Below are 20,989 nucleotides of genomic sequence, written 5' to 3' on the forward strand. Positions count from 1 at the left end.
CTTCCGCAAGTGGGAGCACCCACCCTCTTCCACTGACTTCCCACTCAGTTCAAACTCACAACTTCATACCCAGTATGCTGCCACTCCAGCCAGATAGGTTACATGCTAGTTTGAGCAAGAGTTGTGGCTTTTACAGTTTTAAAAGTTCTAAATTGAATGCCATGTGCAAGTTTCATGTCCATTCATGATCTCATCCAATACTTAGCAGTAAATTCCCATTTTTACTGTTGACAGCTGAGGTTTCAGTGCCTAAACAGTGGAATTTTCTTCTTAATCTTGCTTTCTCTGCACTTTTTCCTCCTAGGAAGATCATTAAAACCCATGTTTTGTTCACCTTTCCAAATATCTTCTTGTGTGAATAAATGCTAGGTTTTGTCTGGTAATCCCTTTTCAAATTGTCTTGGAATACTACATTGGAATAAAGTGGAGATTGATAAGTATTGATTAGTAAGGGTGTCAGAGGTTATGGGGAGAAGGCAGGAGCATGGAGTTGAAAGGGAAAATAAATTAGCCATGATCGAATGTCAGAGCAGACTTGGTGGGTCGAGTAGTCTAATTCTGCTCCTGTGTCTAATGGTCTATAAAGCTGCTCTATAAATAAAAGTTATAGAGGAGTGAAGTTGAAAATCTTGCTGAGAAGTGCCACACCAACCCCTTACTCATTGTCAACAAGACCAAGGAGCTGATTTTATTGACTTCAGGAGGAGGAAACCAGAGGTTCATGAACCAGTTCACAGGAAATCAGAGGTGAAGAAGGTCAGCAATGTTAAATTCTTCGGTGTTATCATTTCAGAGGACCTGTCCTGGGCCCAGCTCATAAGTGCAAACATGAAGAAAACATGGCAGTACCTCTACTTGCTTAGAAATTTGTGAAGATTTGGTACAACATCCTTAACTTTGACTAACTTCTGTAGATGTGTTAGAGGGTGTATTAACTGGCTGCATCACAGCCTGGTGTGGAATGTAGTGGATATGGCCCAAACCATCAAGGGAAAAGCCCTCCTCACCATTGAGTGCATCTACAAGGAACATTGTCCTAGGAAAGCAGCATCCATCATTAAGGACTCCACCACCCACATCATGCTTTCTTCTCGCTGCTGCCATCAGGAGGCAGGTACAGCAGCCTCAGGACCCACACCACCAAGTTCAGGAACAGTTATTACCACTCAACCATCAGGGTCTTGAACCAGAGGGGATAAGTGCACCTCATTGCCCCATCTCTGAACTGTTCCCACAACCTGTGAACTCACTTCAAGGACTCTTCATCTCATGTTGTCGATATTTATTGCTTATTAATTTATTATTTTTATTTCCTTTTTTTCTCTTTCTTTTTGTATTTGTATAGTTTGTTGTCTTTTGCACATTGGATGTCTACCCTGTTTATGCCATCTTTCATTGATTCTGTTGTGGTTATTGGATATATTGAGTATGCCCACAAGGAAATGAATCTCAAGGTTAGATATGGTGACGTATTTACTTTGAGAATAAATTTACTTTGAACTTTGAACTTTTACTCTTAAGGTAAAATCCCTTCTACATTCTATTTTAAGTTAAAATGTGTTGTACTATTGCATATTTATAAATGACTCATCTAGCTGTGTGTTTTAGCATGAATTGTATTTGTATCATTGCTGACTGGCACATTTTGACTTAATATAGACTGAAATATTTTATTTTTAGTGTAGCTTCCCATTTGCTTTCCTTTGGAGCGATTTGTCCGAACATTATAAAGACACAGTAAGATTACTATAATAATGAAACGTTAGCTTTGATTTCTCTCTCTGAATTCTCATTGCAGATGTTCATATCAGGTCTCTTTTTTTTTTGGTACAGCCCTGGCTGTATACATCAACTCACTGATCGTTTTCATATATGAACTGAAAGATTAATTATAGTCTATTTAAAAGTGGGAGTGGGAAGAAACTATCACAACAGCTATCCCTAGTTTACAACAGAATTCTCCCAAAATCTATTGATATTCCATTGAGAGCAGAAACAGGAATCTATCTATTTGCTTTTTTATAATACAAAACTGCTAAGACCAGATGGCATTCTGTTGAATAACTGAGAACACACCTAGGAAGTGATCCAGGAAACTTCTTGCCTACGTTATGTCATTACATGCCATGTCATAACCTTAAGCAAAATTTGATAATATTTGGTTTTCATATTTGAAAGAAATATCATAGATGATCCACAAAAATTAATAACCCATTTTGTACCAACCTGGCATTCAGAATTGAAATGGTAGTTCAAATTTCCTAATAGTTGCCATCACCGGTGATCCATTTTTTCCAAATTCACTCCTAAGAATTGGAAAGAAATAAACTTTAAACTCCAGCTCAAAGGAAGATCTCTCAATTGTTTCATGAATATATGTTGGGTTAGTATTCTTTGTGAGTACGTTGAGTTCCTGGTTAGAACTTGACTATGTGACCCAGTCTCAAGAGGCAACCAATGCATGTAAAGTTTAAGTCAGATCAGGCATCAAAATAATTGTGCTTCTCCAACCTTTGAATTAGCTGTGTAGCTTGGGTGTTCTTTTGTACCCAAGCAAACTGCTTTTCCAGATTTTGTATGCTAATTTTCTATTGACTTGAATCAGAAGCTAAGCAACACCAAGGTCATTCTGATGACAACCTGACGAATGCATATGCAGTTAAAATCCTCAAACATCTCCATATCACTGTAAGTCACATACATCATCGATGTACTCTTCATGCTGACAATATTTACTGTGATTGAGGTCGGATTCATAATCTTTGACAAGTCGTGAGATAGGATTCTTTCTTTGGCAATAATTTAGTCTATTAGTCACATCGAAGTATTGAGTACAGGAGATGGGTTATTACGTTGAAGTTGTATAAGTCGTTAGTGAGGCTTAATTTGGAGTATTATGTGCAATTTTGGTCACTTACTTACAGGAAAGATGTAAATAAGTTTGAAAGAGTACAGAAAAAATTTACAAGGATATTGGCAAGACTGAAGGACCTGAGTCATATGGAACTGTTGAACAGGTTCAGACCTTACTCCTTGGAATGTAGAAGATTAAGAAGAGATTTGACAGAGGTATACAAAATTATGAGGGGTATAGAAAGGATAAATGCAAGCAGGCTTTTTCCACTAGATTGGGAGGGACTACAACTAGAGGTCATGGGTTAAGGCTGAAAGGTGAAAAGGTTAATGGGAACGTGAGGGGAAGCAAGTTCACTCAGAGGATTGTGAGCGTGTGGAACGAGATGCCAGTGCAAGTGGTGCATGCGAGCTTGATTTCAACATTTAAGAGAAGTTTGGACAGGTACATGGATGGCAGGAGTATGGAGGGCTATGGTCTGGGTTCAGGTCAATGGGACTAGGCAGTTTAAATGGTTCAGCACAGATTAGATGGTGAGAGAGACTCCAATGATCCTCGTGGTGGTTTTTACTGTCCTCTATAGGGTCTTGTGTTCCAATGCCTTGCACCACATGATGATGTAGCCAGACAGGATGGTCTTGGTGCTACCCCTGTAGAAAGTTGTTAGAATGGGGCGGGGGGGCCTTGCATGCTTCAATTGCCTCAATAATTGTAGATACTGGTGTGCCTTCTTGACTAATGAAGAGGTATTGTGGGTCTAAGCTAGATCATCCGTTATGTACACACCAAGGAACTTTGTGCTCTTCACTCTCTCCACAGCAGAGCTATTGATGTGCAATGGGGAGTGGTTGGCCTGAGCCTCCCTGAAGTCCACAGTCATCTCTTTCGTCTTGTCCTCATTGAAGCTCACACTATTTGATAAGCCTATCTACGTCCTCTCTGTATGCCAACACATCCCTGCTGTTGATGAGGCCAACCACTGTAGTATTATCAGCAAACTTGATGTGATTTGAGCTGGATCCCACTGTGCATTTGTGATTCAATAGTGTGCTGAGCATACAGCCCTATGGAGTACCAGTGCTCAGTGTGATGGAACTTAAGGTTTTGCTGCCCTTTCAGACTGACTGGGGTCTTTCCATCAAGAAGTTGAAGATCCAGTTACAGAGAGGGGTGTTGAATCCCAACGAGCACAGTTTACCCACCAGCCTCTGAGGGACGATCATGAAAAAAATTGAGCTGAAGTCGATGAAAAACAACCTGACGCATGAGGCATCATGAACTCGGTGGGACAGGATGGAGTGGAGGGCTGAGCTATGGCATCATCAGTGGACCAGTTTGGACAGTAGGCAAAGTGGAAAGGGTCCGGTGTCGCTGGAAGTTGGAATTTTATATGATCCGTTACCAGCTGCTCAAAACACTTCATGATTGTTGAGGTCAGTGCCGCTGGGCAGTAATCGTTCAGGCCATTTGCCGTCACTCTCTTGCCAGAATGACGGTGGCTGCCTGAAGATAGTAGTGGACTGTTGCAAGGAGATGTCCGTTAAGACCTTGGTTAGTTGGGCCACATAATCCCTTAGCACCTAAGCTGGTATGTTGTCCGGTCCTGCAGCTTCGCATGGTTTATCCCCGATAATTTCTTCTCAACTTGGCTGTGGCCAGACAGGGAGCCTGTCCCTCAGGGGGAGAGGGGGCATTCCTCCATGTCACATCATTCATTACATTAAATCGTGCTTAGAAGGCATCCAGCCTATCAGGAAGGGAGGTGTTGCTGTCACTGACACGTAGGGTTGAGTTGTAATCTATTATGATTTGTATACTTTGCCTCATGAGCTGCGTGTCCCTGGTGTCCTAAAAGTGCCTGTGAATTTCCTGTGTGTACTCTCACTTTGCCTTCATTTGATTTCATGTCACCCTGGGAGGAAACCAGCATACAGTATATTTGAGGGAAACCAGCATACAGTATATTTTAGGGAAATCAACAAGGGAACAGGAAGAGTCTAGAAAGATGCCTGAGCCCTTGCATCCATCTTTTACATCTGGTCTGATCTAGATCAGTGAACAACCTACTTATAAAATGGTATGGTCTTTTTCTTTTGTGTAGTTGGAAATATGGCTGGTGACACTATTCTTTAGGTTTATTTGTTTTCATGCACCATCAGACATTGAAGTATGAATGTTGAGCTCAAAAATGGATAGACTTTACTGATTGTGATTTGTGCTGAAATCCATCATAAATTGGTTCAGTATTCTGAAGTGTGTGTGCTAAATGATACTTATGAAACAGTAATTTCTATTGGCATTTGTCCTTCTATTTATGAGCAATTGGAATTCATTTCTGTCTGCAGGTCTCTGCCTAATAAGCACCTCCCTTCAGCATAAGACAACCTTATAGGCACATACCTTGTAAAGGTCTGGTTATGACATGCAACAGAAATGCTTCCTTTCAGCCTTGAGGCAGCTCCAAGATGAACTTTGTGAGATAGAGCAAGAACAAAAGTTTTTCACTCAGTAGAGGTGCACAGTTCTCATTTAAGCAAGTTTTTGGCAAAGCCCTTGCGTAAGAATTTGGACTAAAGATGGGTAATAATCGCCAAGCCTTTTCTACAACAATTAGTCTTGAACATCAAACTGCTGGCGCATCTTGCTGTTTAACTGAGACCTTCCATGTTGAGAGCAGATGTCCGTTTTATAGCTGGTGTAGAAATTTTGATGTTTAGGATAAGTTAAGTTTATAAAAAGAGGTTTTCTGTCAAATGTTTACTGCCCATATTGCATGATTTGTTCTTTTTCACACATTAAGTGTTTGTTGGTTTTGTTGTGTGGGATTTTTGTTTAAATAGATTCCATCGTGTTCTTTGTTTAGTGGTTGCCTACAAGAAGAATATCAAGGTTACAGTGGCAATGAAAAGTATTTACCCTTTGGAAATTTTCATGTTTTATTGTTTTACAACATTGAATCACAGTGGATTTAATTTGGCCTTTTTTTGATGCTAATTGAAAAAGATTCTTTCATGTAAAAGTGAAAGCAGATCTCTGCAAAGTGATCTAAATTAATTAGATATAAAACACAAAATAATTGATAGAATAAGTACTCACCCCCTCCAACTCATTATTTAGTAGATGCATCTTTGTCAGCAATGGCACCTTTGAGTCTGTGTGGATAGGTCTCTATCAGCTTTTCACACCTGGACACTACAATTTTTCCCCATTCTTCTTTACAAATTGCTCAAGCTCTGTCAGACTGCATGGGGATTTTGAGTGAACAGCCCTTTTCAAGTCCATCCACAAATTCTTAATTGGATTGAGGTCTGGACTCAGACTTGGCCACTTCAGGACATTAACTTTGTTGTTTTTAAGCCATTCCTGTGTAGCTTTAGCTTTATGCTTGTGGTCATTGTCTTGCTGGAAAACAGATCTTTTCCCAAATTGCAGTTCGCTTGCAGACTGCATCAGGTTTTCCTCCAGGATTTCCCTGTATTTTGCTGCATTTATTTTACTCTCTATCTTCACAAGCCTTCCAGGGCCTGCTGCAGTGAAGTATCCCCACAGCATGATGCTGACACCACCATTCTTCACAGGAGGGATGGTGTGTTTTTCATGATGTGCAGTGTTTGGCTAACGCAAAACATAGCCTTTAGTCTGATGGCCAAAAAGCTCAGTTTTAGTTTCATCAGACTGTAGAACCTTCTTCCAGCTGACTTCTGAGTTTCCCATATGCTTTCTGGCAAATTCTAGCCAAGATTTCATGTGAGTTTTTTCAACAGTGGCTTTCTCTTTGCCACTCTCCCATGAAGCTGTGACTGGTGAAGCACCTGGGTAACAGTTGCTGTATGCACAGTCTCTCCCATCTCAGCCACTGAAGCTTGTAACTCCTCCAGAGTTGTCATAGGTCTCTTGGTGGCCTCCCTCACTAGTCCTCTTCTTGCACAGTCACTCAGTTTTTGAGGATGGCCTGCTCTAGGCAGATTTACAGCTGTGCCATATTCTTTCCATTTCTTGATGATTGACTTAACTGTATCCCAAGAGATATTCAGTGTCCTAGAAATGTTCTTGTATCCATCTCCCGCCTTGTGCTTTTCAATAACCTTTTTGCAGAGTTTCTCATTCTTTTGTCTTCATGGTGTAGTTTTTGCCAGGGTACTGGCTCACCAGCAGTTGGACCTTCCAGATACAGGTGTATTTTTACTACAATCAATTCAAACACCTTGACTGCAGACGGATACTTTATACTTTAGATGATCTCCATTTAACTAATTATGTGACTTCTTAAACCAATGGCTGCACCTGTGATGATTTGATGCTATTAAAGGGGGTGAGTAGTTCTGCAATCAATTATTTTGTCTTTTATATTTGTAATTAATTTGGATCACTTCATAGAGATCAAATTTCACTTTGACACAGAAGAGTCTTTTTGTGTTGATCAGTGTCAAAAAAACCAAAATAAATCCACTGTTATTCAATGTTGTAAAACACTAAAACATGAAAACTTCCAAGAGGGTGGGGGTGAATACTTTTTTTTATAGGCACTGTATGTACATACTTTGTGAATAAATGTAATTTGAACTTTGAGGAGAGCTTTTTGCAGGAAACAAATTTCTGTCTAAGCTAATCAACCACCTCCTCTCTCCCCACTCCTGGACTTGTCTTTGCTGCAGCAAAGTTCTTAAGCTGATCGTGATATATGGTTTCCTTCACTTGGAGCACTGTCAGCAGTCAGTGATGACATGAAAATGAGGAGACAGAGTTGGTAGATTGAAATAATTCAGTTTTGAGTGGGCTGGTCTGTTTATAGATCATTGCTGATAATGTGAATCGGAGTTTAATTTTGAAGTAACATTCCCAAAATATTCAAAATGTTTATATATTCCTGCCAATAAAGTAGCAGTAATGTGGATGGGCTTCCTCATTATCTAATGTTATGATTTGACTCTTCTCAGAGCCTGAAACGTAGCCTTGAGCAGGCACGTGTAGAGGTATCTCAGGAGGATGACAAAGCACTCCAGCTGCTACAGGAAATCCAGGAGCAGAGTCACAGAATGCAGGAAATTAAAGAACAGGTAACTGCCGCATATAAGTGGAACTGAATGAAATTGTCCTTCCCCCAGGTGGGGTGACACTTTACTTGCAAGTCTGAAACGCGATGCAGGTTGGGGAACAAGTTATTCAAGCACCTTCACTCAGTCCTCTGCAAAAAGGCAGGATTTCCTACTGACTACCTATTTCAATTTGACCTCCCATTCTCATTCTGATATTCCTGCCCATAGCCTCTTCTGCTGCCATGATAATGCCAAACTCAGGTTGGAGGAGCAACTTCCCATATTCTGTCTGGATAGCCTCCAGTCTTAAGGCATGAATGTCGATTTCTCCAACTTCCAGTAATTTCTCCCCTCCCATCTCCTCTCTTTTTCTATCCCTAATTCTGGTTACCTCTTCACCCCTTCTTATCTCCTCACCTGCCCATTACCTCCTTCTGGTTTCCATCCTTCCCTTTCCTATTAGATTACTTCTTTTTTCAGCCCTTTACCATTTACACCCAGCTTCTTATTTCAACTACCTTCCCCCATCCACCATCTTTCCTTTTACCTGGTCTCACCTACCACCTGCTAGTTTGCACCGCTGCCCCCCCCCCCCCACCTTTCCAGCCCTGATTAAGGGTCTGGGCCTGAAACATTGACTGTTTATACCCCTTCTCTGATGCTGCCTGACTTGCTGAGTTCCTCCAGCACTTTGTGTGTTGCTCATGATTACCAGCATCTGCAGCGTCTCTTGTGCTTATGACTTTGATACGGTAAACTGTTCTTTCAGTCTTACGAAATATTACTGAATATAAGCATCGATACCTTGTAATCTTCAGCAAGTTTAGAGCTTTTAATGTGAACAATTCTGTTTTTGTGTTCACTTTCACTTTGTCAGCTGATTTCACTGCAGTCTTATTTTTAGGCTTGCAGTATCAATATATAACTGTTTGTTCTTGTGTTTGCTATCTCTGATTTCTCTGCAATTGAACTGAGAATGTGTCTAAAAGCTTTCTTATTTCCTTAAAAGCTTTACATCTAGGTATATATTTGAAAAGGAAATAAACAGCCTAAATCACAAAATGGATTTTGAAAGCCACGACATTTGCCTCAGTAACTGACACTCTGTTCACCAGTTTGGCATTTTGGATGGTTGCTTTTTGGTTTGTCGAGTAATATATGTGCAAATTTCAACATTCTTCCGCAAAATCCATCCTTTTTGAGATGGCTTTAGCACTGTTACATTATTCTTACCAAGATCCTGTTTAATTGAGTGTTCTCTTTAATCTTTTCCTTCTTTTGATTCCTGCCGTCTTATAACCCTCCTAAGTATCTGTGTAATACTATCCATGATTTTCCATTTCTTTCATTTCTGGCATTTGTGTCCTCAGCTGCCAAGGCCAAAGATCTGAAACTACTTTTCTAAATCTATCCATCTCTTTACATCTCTTTCTTTCTTTAAAATACTCTTAAATAGTACTTCTTTGTCCTGGCATTTTTTGTTATCAACTTTAATAACTTCTTATGTGATTCATTGTCAGATTTCGTTTGCCAATATTCTTGTTTTGAGCTTCAGGAATTTTATTGCATTACAGGTGTAACACAAGTACACATCATTACCATTGTTTTATAGCAGCATTATAAAGTAAATCTGTTGACTGACACAACTACACAATACAAACGTTTCTGTTAAAGTCATTAGCCCCTTGGTACATTGACTTTGAGGCCTTTTGTAGATCGGTGTCGACTATGGATGTTGCATCCCAGCTGTCTATGTGATAAGCAGGCCAGGGCAGTGTGATATGGAGAGCAAACTGGTGCCCGTGCAGCAAGCTCCTCCTCTCCGTGCAGCTGATGAATCCAAAGGAACAGCAGAGACCCATACAATTTGGCACCAGCGGTGTCGCAGGAGTTGCCAGTCAGTGTTAAATTCAATGTAGGACTGCCTTATCCACTCCAGCTCCAGAATTTTCTGGCAGGGTTTACTCCCAAAACCTTTCCCAAGATGGGTAAAGCTGCAAGGCAGTGGAGGTTTGAGATCGGAGTTTTCCTTCTCCTAGTTGAACTGCTCGCCATGGTTGACAAGCCCCATCTACCTGAAGCAACTGGGTTTAAGACACCAGTAACCCCCTTTTGCCCCTTCTCCTATTCAAAGAAGTGGTTCTGCCAGGCTTATTAGTGAAGGCCAGGAGCTGGATTTGTTGTCAGAGGCTATCTGAGACACATGTTATTGGGAGCATTTAATAGTTAGTGGGAGTTTATCTGCACTACCGTCCCCAGCTATAACAACCTTGAGGAACCTATGTATTGCTATAGCAATGCAAAATGCATGCAAGGAAATTCAGCACTGAGGAGAAAAGTTAGCCTGGGCATACATTTGAGTATGAAGATGTTACTGGTCAATATGCAGAATAATTACAGGGGAACATTGTTATAGATTTGGAAAAGTGCTTTAAAATTAAATTTTGCGATTGGTCACCTTCCAATTGATTGTTAGAAACATTGCATAAATATGTGAAACAATTAATTCATGGGTAAATATGTCCATATTTTGGATAAAAAATCATAGATGATAAATAGAAGTTTAGATTCCATGTTCATTCAAGCTTCACCATTACTTCTTGATCCCTTCATGATTTTACATGCAACTTTTTGGACATCAAATTTCAGGATAAAAAACGTAATGTTTGGAAGACTAAGATCATCATCTTGCTCCCTGCATCCCTGCATCTTACTGCTGATTCCATTCTCATCTTGCCACCTTGTCACTGTGTTTCATCCTGAACTGAAGTTCAAGTTCACATCCTAGTCATAGTGTCAAAGAACACTACAACACAGAAACAGGCCTTTTGGCCCATCTAGCTCATGCCAAATTATTATTCTGCCTAGTCCCATTGACCTGCACCTGGGACAGTTTTCCATACCCATCCCATCCATGTATTTATCCAAACTTCTCTTGTGTTGAAATTGAACCCACATCTACCACTTCCACTTCCGCTGGCAACATGTTCCACATTCTCACTACTCTTTGAGTGATGAAGATCTTCCTCATATTCCCCTTAAACGTTTCACGTTTTACCCATAATTTCTAACTCTAGTCTCACACAACCTGAGTGGAAGAGCCCTGCTTGTGTTTAACCTATCTATACCCCTCATAATTTTGTATTCTTCTATCAAATCTCCCCTCATTCTTCTCCGCTGCAGGGAATAAAGTACTAACTTATTCAACCTTTCCATATAACTCAGGTCCTCAAGTCCCTGCAACATCCTTGTAAACTTTCTCCGCACTCTTTCAATTGTATGGATATATTTCCCGTAGGCAGGTGACCAGAACTGCACACAATACCTCAAGTTAGTCCCACCATTATCTTATATAACTTCAATGTAACATTTCAACTCTTGTACTCAATACTTTGAGTTATAAATGCCATTGTGGCAAAAACTCTCTTTACAATCCTATCTACCTGTTTCGTCACTTTCATGGAATTATAAACCTGTATTTCCAGATCCCTCTGTTCTACTGCACTCCGCAGTGCCCTACCACTTACCGTGTAATTCCTACCCTGATTTGTCCACTGTGCAACAGTTCACACTTGTCTGCATTAAATTCCACCTGTTAGTTTTTGGCCCATTTTTCCAATAGATCCGGCTGCCAGTCTTGATGGCCTTCCTTGCTGTCCACTACACCCCCAGTCTTGGTGTTATCTGCCAATCTGCTGATCCAGTTTACGACATTTTCTTCCAGATTGTTAATATAGATGACAAACAGCAATGGACTCAGCATAAATGATCCCTGAGGCACACCACTATCACAGACCTCTAGTCAGAGAGGCAACCATCTACTATCACTCTCTGGCTTCTCCTACAAAGCCAATGTCTAATCCAATTCGCTAACTCATCTTGGGTGCAAAGCAATTGAACCTTCTTGATCAACCCTCCATGCGGGACCTTGTCAAAGGCCTTGCTAAAGTCAAGGTAGACAACATCCACTGCCTTTCCTTCATCAACTTTCCTGGTAACTCTCTTGAAAGGCTGTCGAGAGTGGTTAGATATGAACTGCTGTGCACAAAACCATGTTGACCATCCCTAATCGGTCCTTGCCTATCCAAATACTTACATATCTGGTCCCTCAGAATATCTAATAACTTACCTACTACTGATGTAAGGCTAGAGGCAGGTTTGATTTTGTCATTTAAAAAAAAATTGAATAGGTATATGGACAGGAAAGGAGTGGAGGGTTATGGGCTGAGTGCAGGTATATGACTAGGTGAGAGTAAGCGTTCGGCACGGACTAGAAGGGCCGAGATGGCCTGTTTCCATGTTGTAAGTGTTATATGGTTATAATCTATGATTTCCTGGCTTATTCTTAGTCTTTCTTATCTTAAAACTAATGGCATTATGATCATTAAATCCAAAGTGTTCCCCTACACACACTTCTGTCAGAAATTGCCTCTCTCCTTAATAGGAGATCCAGTATTGCACACTCTCTAGTTGGGACCTCTATATATTGATTAAACTTTTCTGAACACATTTGACAAAACTATCCCATCCAACCCTTTTACAGTGTGGGAGTCAATATGTGGAAAGCTGAAATCACAATCTTATGTTTCTTGGAACAGTCTGATCCCTCTATAAATTTGCTTCTCTCAATCGTGCTGACTATTGAGTGGTCTGTAATATAATCCCATTGACATGGTTGTCCCTTTGTTATTCTTCTGTTGCACCTATATAGCCTCAGTAGGCAAGTTCTTGAGTCTATCCTGTCTGAGCACTGTTATGATATTTTCCCTGACTAGCAATGGAACCCCTACCCCTTTAATTCCTCCGACTCTGTTGGTTGAGGTTGACCATGGATGTAGTATTCCAGCTATCTATGTTGTTTGTGTGGTGCCGGATGTGGCTGACTAGACCAATGCAAGTATGGCAGTCTCTGTTGCAAAGGTCACATCTATAAGTGATATCAGCTCTGCTGGAGCTGCAACATGCTATGGGCCCATTTCTCGTCTGCTGCTTTCAGAAATTTTTCTTCTCCTGAATTAACTTGCTACTTCAGGGTGCTTCTCCACCAGGTGCATTTGGCTCCAAGTTCCTCCCAGGACTCAATGTTGATGTCCAGTGCTAACATGTCCCGCTTGCAGACATCCTTGTAGCACAGTTGCAGGCAGCCAATGGTTCTCTTGCCTGAAGCCATCTCACCATAGTGGATATCTCTTGAGATGTGGCTATCCTATGTGGCAGACATGGCCCAGCCAGCATAGCCTATACTGCCTGAGCAGAATGTATATGCTACAGAGACTAGCCTGAAAGAGAACCTCAGCATTGGGTACTCTGTCTCTCCAGAAGATGCCCAAGGTGCGATGAAGGCACCTTAAATAGAGGGTATTGAGGCTTCTCTTCTGCTTAGTGCATATCGTCCAGGTTTCACAAACGTACAACAGTCTGTTGGTGACACAAGCATCATACACTGCCATCTTTCTTTTGACTGAAGGATTGAAGTAATTCCAGACTTGTTTGGTGAGGCAGGCAACAGTTATTGCAGCCTTCCCAATGTGCTTATCGATTCCTGCATCTGAGAGGTTGTCACGGATGATGGACTGTATGTGAACTGATAAACACCATCCATTTTGTAGTTACCAGTAGTAATGACTGGTACTGCCTCCACATCTTGTCCCAAGATTTTTTTTTGTCTTTTTCAGGCTGATATTCTGAACAAGTTCCTTGCAGGCCTGGGAGAAGTGATCCCTCAAGCTCTGGAGGTGCTGCGGAGTGTGAATGGCAACTGTTGCATCATCAGCAAGCAGCATGTCTCTGAGCATAGCCTTGTGCACTTTGGTTTTGGCTCTCTGGCAGGTGAGGTTTAAAGAGCCTGTCATCTGATCATGTGGAGGTAGATCTCCTCTGTTGCACACAGCTCGAACCACATCAAGTTCGCCGATGACACGACCGTGGTGGGTCTCATCAGCAAGAACGATGAGTCAGCATACAGAGAGGAGGTGCGGCGGCTAACGGACTGGTGCAGAGCCAACAACCTGTCTCTGAATGTGAACAAAACAAAACAGATGGTTGTCGACATCAGGAGGACACGGAGTGACCACTCTCCGCTGAACATCGACGACTCCTCAGTAGAGATCGTTAAGAGCACCAAATTTCTTGGTGTTCACCTGGCAGAGAATCTCACCTGGTCCCTCAACACCAGCTCCATAGCAAAGAAAGCCCAGTAGCGTCTCTACTTTCTGCGAAGGCTGAGAAAAGTCCATCTCCCACCCCCCATCCTCACCACATTCTACAGAGTTTGTATTGAGAGCATCCTGAGCAGCTGCATCACTGCCTGGTTCGGAAATTGCACCATCTCAGATCATAAGACCCTGCAGCGGATAGTGAGGTCAGCTGAGAAGATCATCGGGGTCTCTCTTCCCGCCATTACAGATATTTACACCACACGCTGCATCTGTAAAACAAACAGCATTATGAAGGACCCCACACACCCCTCATACAAACTCTTCTCCCTCCTGCCATCTGGCAAAAGGCACCGAAGTATTCGGGCTCTCATGACCAGACTATGTAACAGTTTCTTCCCCCAAGCCATCAGACTCCTCAATACCCAGAGCCTGGACTGACACCAACCTACTGCCCTCTGCTGTGTCTATTGTCTTGTTTATTATTTATTGTAATGCCTGCACTGTTTTGTGCACTTTATGCCGTCCTGGGTAGGTCTGTAGTCTAATGTAGTTTTTGTGTTGTTTTATGTAGTTCAGTGTAGTTTTTGTATTGTTCATGTAGCACCATGGTCCTGAAAAACGTTGTCTCGTTTTTACTGTGTACTGTACCAGCAGTTATGGTCGAAATGACAATAAAAAGTGACTTGACTTGACTTGACTTGAAATGCATGCCTCAGGGGAAGGGCAGAGATGATCCCAAAGAGTGTAGGGGGCGAGAGAACAGCCTTACTTGTCAAAAGGCTCCAAAGAGCTGCCGTTGTATTGTACAGTTCCCTTCATGTTGTTATGGAAGGATTTGATCACGCTTTTAGGCTTGGCGGTTAGCCTATCTGAGGATCTGAAAACGCCTGTCTCTGCTGACTATGTCACATGCCTTGGTGAGATCAATAAGCACAGCATAGAGCAGCTTGTTTTGTTCTCTGCATTTGTCCTGCAAGGTGGCAGAGAGAGAAAATTATGCCCACCTTCTAGCACAGAAGCCACTCTGGGACTCTAGGTAAACACATTCAGCTAACTTCTGTAGATGGACCAAGAAGACTTGGTGAAAACTTTGCCAACAATACTCAAGGGTAAATGCCCCTGTAGTTGTTACAGTTGCTTACCTCTCTATTTTTGTAGAGGGTAATGATCTTGGCGTCAACATATCCTGTGGTACAGCTCCTTTCTGCCAGCACTGACAGAGGACTTCATGCAGCAGAAGCCATAGGGTGGTCATGCAATACTTGATCAGGTCTAGGGGAAGTCCTATCATTGCCTATCGAGGCCTTGCTGATCTCTAAGGTCAGCTCTGCATCCAGCTCTTCCACTGTTGGCAGGCACTCTATGGCATCCAGGGCTGAAGTGATGACAGTGTTCACTCTGGAATAGAAGCTAGAGTAATGTTCTACCCAGCTCTCCATCTGTTTGCCTCTGTTACTTCCCCAATGTTGGATTTGAGGGGAGCCATCTTGCTCTGAGAGGAGCCAAAGGCTTTCTTGATGCTATATCCTTGATACTGCAGTTGATGAAGGAGAAGCTAGAATCAGATGTTACAGCGGAGTAAAGGGAATTACAGAGACATGAGAGAGGAGCTGGCCAAAGTTAATCGGAAGGGGAACACTAGCAGGGATAGTGACAGAACATCAATGGCTGGTGTTTTGAGGGAAAATTTGCAAGGCACAGGAAAAATGCATCCCAAAGATGTAGAAGTATTCTAAAGGGACAATGAGGCAACCATGGCTGACAAGGGAAGTCAAAGGTGGCATAAAAACTAAAGACAGGGCATATAATATAACAAGAATTAGTGGGAAGGTAGAGGATTGGGGTGTTTTTAAAAACCACCAGAAAACAACTAAAAAAGCCATAAAGTGAGAAAAGATGAAATATGAAAGTAAAGTAGACAATAATGTAAAAGAGGTTACCAACAGTTTTTTTCAGATATATAAAAAGTAAAAGACGCAAGTAGATATCGGAAGATTACGATGGAGAGGTAGTAATGGGGGACAAAGAAGTGGAACTGAACTGAATAAATATTTTGTGTCAGTCTTCACTGTGAAAGACACTAGCAGAATGCTAGAAATACAAGAGTGTCAAGGGGCAGAAGAAAGTGTCATTGCTATTGCTAAGGAGAAGGCGCTTGAGAAGCTGAAAAGTCTGAAAGTAGATAAGTCATCTGGACCAGATGGACTACACCCCAAGGTTCTGAAGAGGCAGCTGAAGAGATTGTGGAGGCATTAGTAATGATTTTTCAAGAATCATTAAATCCTGGAATGGTTCCGGAGGAGTGGGAAATTGCAAATGTCACTTTACTCTGTAAGAAGGGAAGGAGGCAGAAGGAAGGAAATTATAGGCTACTTAGCCTGACTTCAGTGGTTGGAAAGATGTTGGAGTCTATTATTGAAGATGAGGATTCGGAGTAGTTGGAGGCACATGATTTTAAAAAAGAGGCCAAAGTCAGCATAGTTTTCTTAAGCAGAAATCTTAACTGTCTTAATTTTGGAATGATGATCACCTAGCTTTTCAGTATGGTTTGGGATTGGGGTTCCCAGTTGCAGGGACAAGTAATTATGGAGGCAAATGGAATGGGGTGTAAAAGTAGAGAAGGTTTGTAATTGCACAGGTGTTGGTGAGACCACAGCGAAGAACTAAATGCATATTTGGCTGTATTTTTAAACAATCTTGGAGGCAGTACAGATAGGTCAAACTATATTGATTCCTGAGGTGAGGTGATTCTTTAACAAGGCAAGTCTGTGTAAGTTAGAACTATATTGCCTGAAGCTTAGAGGAATGAGTAGTCATCTTATTGAAATACACGAGATTCCGAAGAACTTGACATGATTAATATTGTAAGAATGTGTCCTCTGCTGGATGAGTTAGGGAACAGACAAAAATGAGGAAGATATTCTTTTTTCAAAGGATCTGAATCATTGAAATTCTGTATTAGTGCTATGTCATTCAGTATTCTGAAGGTTCAGATAGATTTTTAGACGACCAGGAATCTAAGGTTATAAGGACTGTATGGAAGAATGGTTAATGATTAGATCAATCGTGAATGTGCTGAATGAAGGAGCAAGCCCGAGGGTCTGTATGATGTATGACTACTCTTGTTTCTTAAAGAAGTGGTTCTACAGATGCTGGAAATCTTGAGTAATACACACAGCACCAGAGGGACTCAGCAAGTCAGGCAGCATCTATGGAGGGGAACAAACGTTCAATGTTTTGGGCCAAAACTTCCATAAAGACTTGTGTTCTGATCAATTTCTGATGAAGGGTATTGCCCCTAACTGTCAATAGTTTGTTGTCTTCCATTGACGTTACCTGACCTGCTGAGATCCCCCAGCATTTTGAGTGAGTTGATACTATTTCTTAAGCTTGATTCGCACTCCGAATCCATTCAGCACTTCCCAAACATCTGGTTAGAAAAGGAATGTTGTGTTTGTGTTTTCTGGGCTGCACTGTTGCCTGTAAGTTGAACTAAAAAGAAGATGTATCAGTTTATTAGTCATGGCTGAAAAATTGCGCAGTTCTACAGTGTTTTAATTATATTTTTAAGTACCAGTTACTATAGTAATTTGTGAACCAGTAGCCATAGCAACATCAAAGTTGGCACTTGAACATTCTAAATAAATGATTTTGTAAGAATTGTGTTATAAAACAATGTCTTAAAATATTCAGTGTTCCATTGACTATAACTATTTTTAACATTTGGAAATTAGCTTCTGGATGTGTTTCTTTGCAGCTTATATAACAAAACACTTAACATAATGATGGGAAACATGGATTCTGATTGTCCAGATAAAGTGCAGGTAGAACTTCCAGTGAAGAATTAAAAACATTCTCGGGAGCTAACAGCAGCTTTAAAGCGCAGTTGTATTTATTTTACTTTAACACAGCACGTTTACAGTTGGCATAAGCTCTTCTTTCTACTTTCTCTTCATTAAATCCTGAGGTTGCTTTTTTACCAGGAATATCTACATTGATATTTCTTTTCAGTTTTGTTTGAGTGTTCCAGACTCTTGTTCAATGTGCTTAACTTACTTTCTATTCCTGCACACATTAATTTACTTCACTTGCATCTTACATCTACAATATTTCTGGTGACTGTCCACCTTTTATTTTTCTTGTCAAATAGGTTTATCCTTTGAAAATATTGTGCTATTTATCCAGTTAGTTCAGTTAAAGCAGGTTTATGCTACATTTCAGTTTAAACTTTGATTTGCGAGTAATTGTTATAGTTGGTAGATATGCTATATTCTCTGGGAGGGGAATCTGTCCTTCCTGAATGTGTAAACATACTATTGGCCTCAGGGACTTAATGAGTTTCTATCAAGATGTTTGGTTGCAGAAATTAGCTATCCTTGAATCAAGTTTAATGTAGAAAACTTTCCAGTTTAAAAGTAATTCATTCTGTCTTTTGCTGCCTTTCTTCAATAAAGGATTAATTGTCATTGTGATTTGTTTGTTTAATTCTACACACTGTAAGTTGTTATCAAAATTTCTTTAAGAGGCAAAACAAAAGGTGGAAGTATAATCTCCAAAATAATGAAATCTGTGCGAGCAGATGGGATTACTGTCCACTTGTTTATTCATTTATCGATCTATCTACTTATTTATTTATTTTCTATTTCCTGCTAAACCCAGCTCCTCACTTTTCTCGCAAACAACAGGAATTCTGCAGATGCTGGAAACTCAAGCAACACACATCAAAGTTGCTGGTGAACGCAGCAGGCCAGGCAGCATCTCTACTGTACCTCTTCCAAGAGATGGTGCCTGGCCTGCTGCGTTCACCAGCAACTTTGATGTGTGTTCCTCACTTTTCTCTCTCAATGGTTGTCCATTGTGCTTTTCCCTCATTTTTCAATAGGAGTTTCATGCTCAAATGGAGGAGGTGCAAGTGACTGTGCGACAACTGGAAGAGGATCTTGCTGCGGCACGCCGGCGGGCTGATCTTTACGAGACTGAACTGAAGGACACTCGAATTACAGCAGACGAATATAGACGGAAAGCAGCTGAGTCACAGCATAAACTACAAAAGGTTGGTTTTAGTGTCTGTGTGGAAGGAAGAGAGGGTGGAGAACAGGCAGTGAGGTAATGAAGTAAAATCTTGTGCGCCAAAGTGGTTTGGATGCAGTGATATTATGGGCCATCAAATGATGTAAAGGAGCAGTTTTACTAGTTATATCTATTATTGGCCTATCAAGTGAGTAGAGCTTAGCCAAATTTTGTAGAGTGCCTACAAGGTGGTTTTTTAAAGCAGTGTGTGGTTGAGCCCAGGAAGAAAAAGGCAGTTCTCAATTGGGTGTTGTGTAATGAACCTGATTTGAATAGGGAGCTTGAAGCAAAGGAATCTTTAGAAAGCATTGATCATAAAATTATAGCATTTTCCCTGCAGTTGGAGAGGGAGAAGCTAAAGTTGTATATATCAGTATTATAGTTGAGTGAAGGTAACTAGGGAGGGGACATTAGCAAACAGTAGAGCAACAATAGATGGAGATTTTTCAGTAATTGGAAGTCACAGAGATGAAGAAGCTTTCTAAAGGGAGGATGATGCAACCATGGCTGCCAAGGGAAAACAAAGACAACAAAAACGCAAAATACAGAGCACATAATACAGCAAAAATTAGTGAGAAGCTAGAGGATTGGAAAGTTTTTAAAATCCAAGCAAAGGCAGCTAAAAAAAAGAATACAGGAGAGAAAAGATGAAACGTGAAAGTAAGCTAGCCTATACTATAAAAGAGGGTACCAAAAGGTCTTTTTTTCCAGATATATAGAGTGAAAGAGTGGACATTGGACTGCTGCATAAAACGAAAAGGAAGTCCTGTAAGTGGCAGTTCTGTGGGTGAAAGTGCCTTGTTAATGAGATTGGTCAGAGGATAATGGCTAGACTGGTTCAAGCTGACAGGACGGTGGCGGTAATTCAAAGAACCACACATTACAACAGTGGTCGCAGAAAAACGTCACTGAACGCACAACACATTGAACCTTGAAGTGGATGGTATACAGCAGCAGAAGGCTACACCGGGTTCCACTTCTGTACCTAATAAAGTGGCCAATGAGTGTATATCCTTCAGGATACTGAAGAATGTCAGTCTTGCGCTGTACTTTATTTTGAATTTTTGCTACTTACCTTTGACTTTTTCTAAACCTTTTGCTTAATGGTCACATAATCTTTATTTCCTGAAATAAAGTTGCTATCATTAATATTTCTAGGTTAGATTTCACATATGTTAAGAAAAGATATAGCAGAATGTGCTTCTGTGTAAGCTTCAGTGAGCCAAGCCTTGATGTGATAAAAATTACTGACATCAGATCTGATCTTCTATTCACAGGCTCGAGATCAAGGAAAAGCTGAGGTTGGAGAGATATATGCCAAATTAGAAAAGGTTTCTTAATCTTTTATTAACTTTCCTTCTCAAATTGAATTGTAATTTAAATATTCAGTTTGGAATAAACAGAACTAAATTGTAAAGTTCTTTAAATATTTCTGCACTTATAAAGATTATTTATTTAGAAGCTATTGGATCTAAATTTGGCAAGATTGAGTCAGAAAGGAGAAAGATATAAATAAATGAGAAGTAAGTAATGGGTAGATATAAAAGTTACCAAACTAGGGTAAAGGTGAAAGTAATAAATCTACCTTAGGAAATCCAAAGATTGGAGACCATTCTGCTCATTGATTTGTATTATGCAATAGAATATTGCTGAGAATTTCATATAAATTTATTAATGGAAAGTGAACATGGCTGGGAATCCCAATCTATTTCCCCATTCCTTATTCAGTGTCAGGAAAGGAGTACTGAATTACAATCTTGTGTATAGTAGAAGTTGCTTTGCAATGCTAATGATTTGCAAGTGACACAATTTTGACCCAGCAGTCATGAATGAATGTTGAAAGATTTCTAAATGAGCTGATATGGGCCTAG

General features: G+C 40.7%; 1 protein-coding gene across 2 annotated transcripts in view; it reads left to right on the plus strand.

The window, feature by feature from the left end:
• The window catches only part of cita (citron rho-interacting serine/threonine kinase a), a 225,379-nt gene that overhangs the window by 107,457 nt on the left and 96,933 nt on the right, over window positions 1–20,989 (plus strand). For both annotated transcript variants that reach the window (XM_072247918.1, XM_072247919.1), the window contains exons 13-15: window positions 7,792–7,911; window positions 18,931–19,101; window positions 20,396–20,449. In XM_072247918.1, the coding sequence (XP_072104019.1) occupies window positions 7,792–7,911; window positions 18,931–19,101; window positions 20,396–20,449 (345 nt within the window). The remainder of the gene's footprint in view (window positions 1–7,791; window positions 7,912–18,930; window positions 19,102–20,395; window positions 20,450–20,989) is intronic.

Source organism: Mobula birostris, chromosome 31 (genome assembly GCF_030028105.1).
Source record: "Mobula birostris isolate sMobBir1 chromosome 31, sMobBir1.hap1, whole genome shotgun sequence".
Classification (NCBI taxonomy): domain Eukaryota; kingdom Metazoa; phylum Chordata; class Chondrichthyes; order Myliobatiformes; family Myliobatidae; genus Mobula; species Mobula birostris.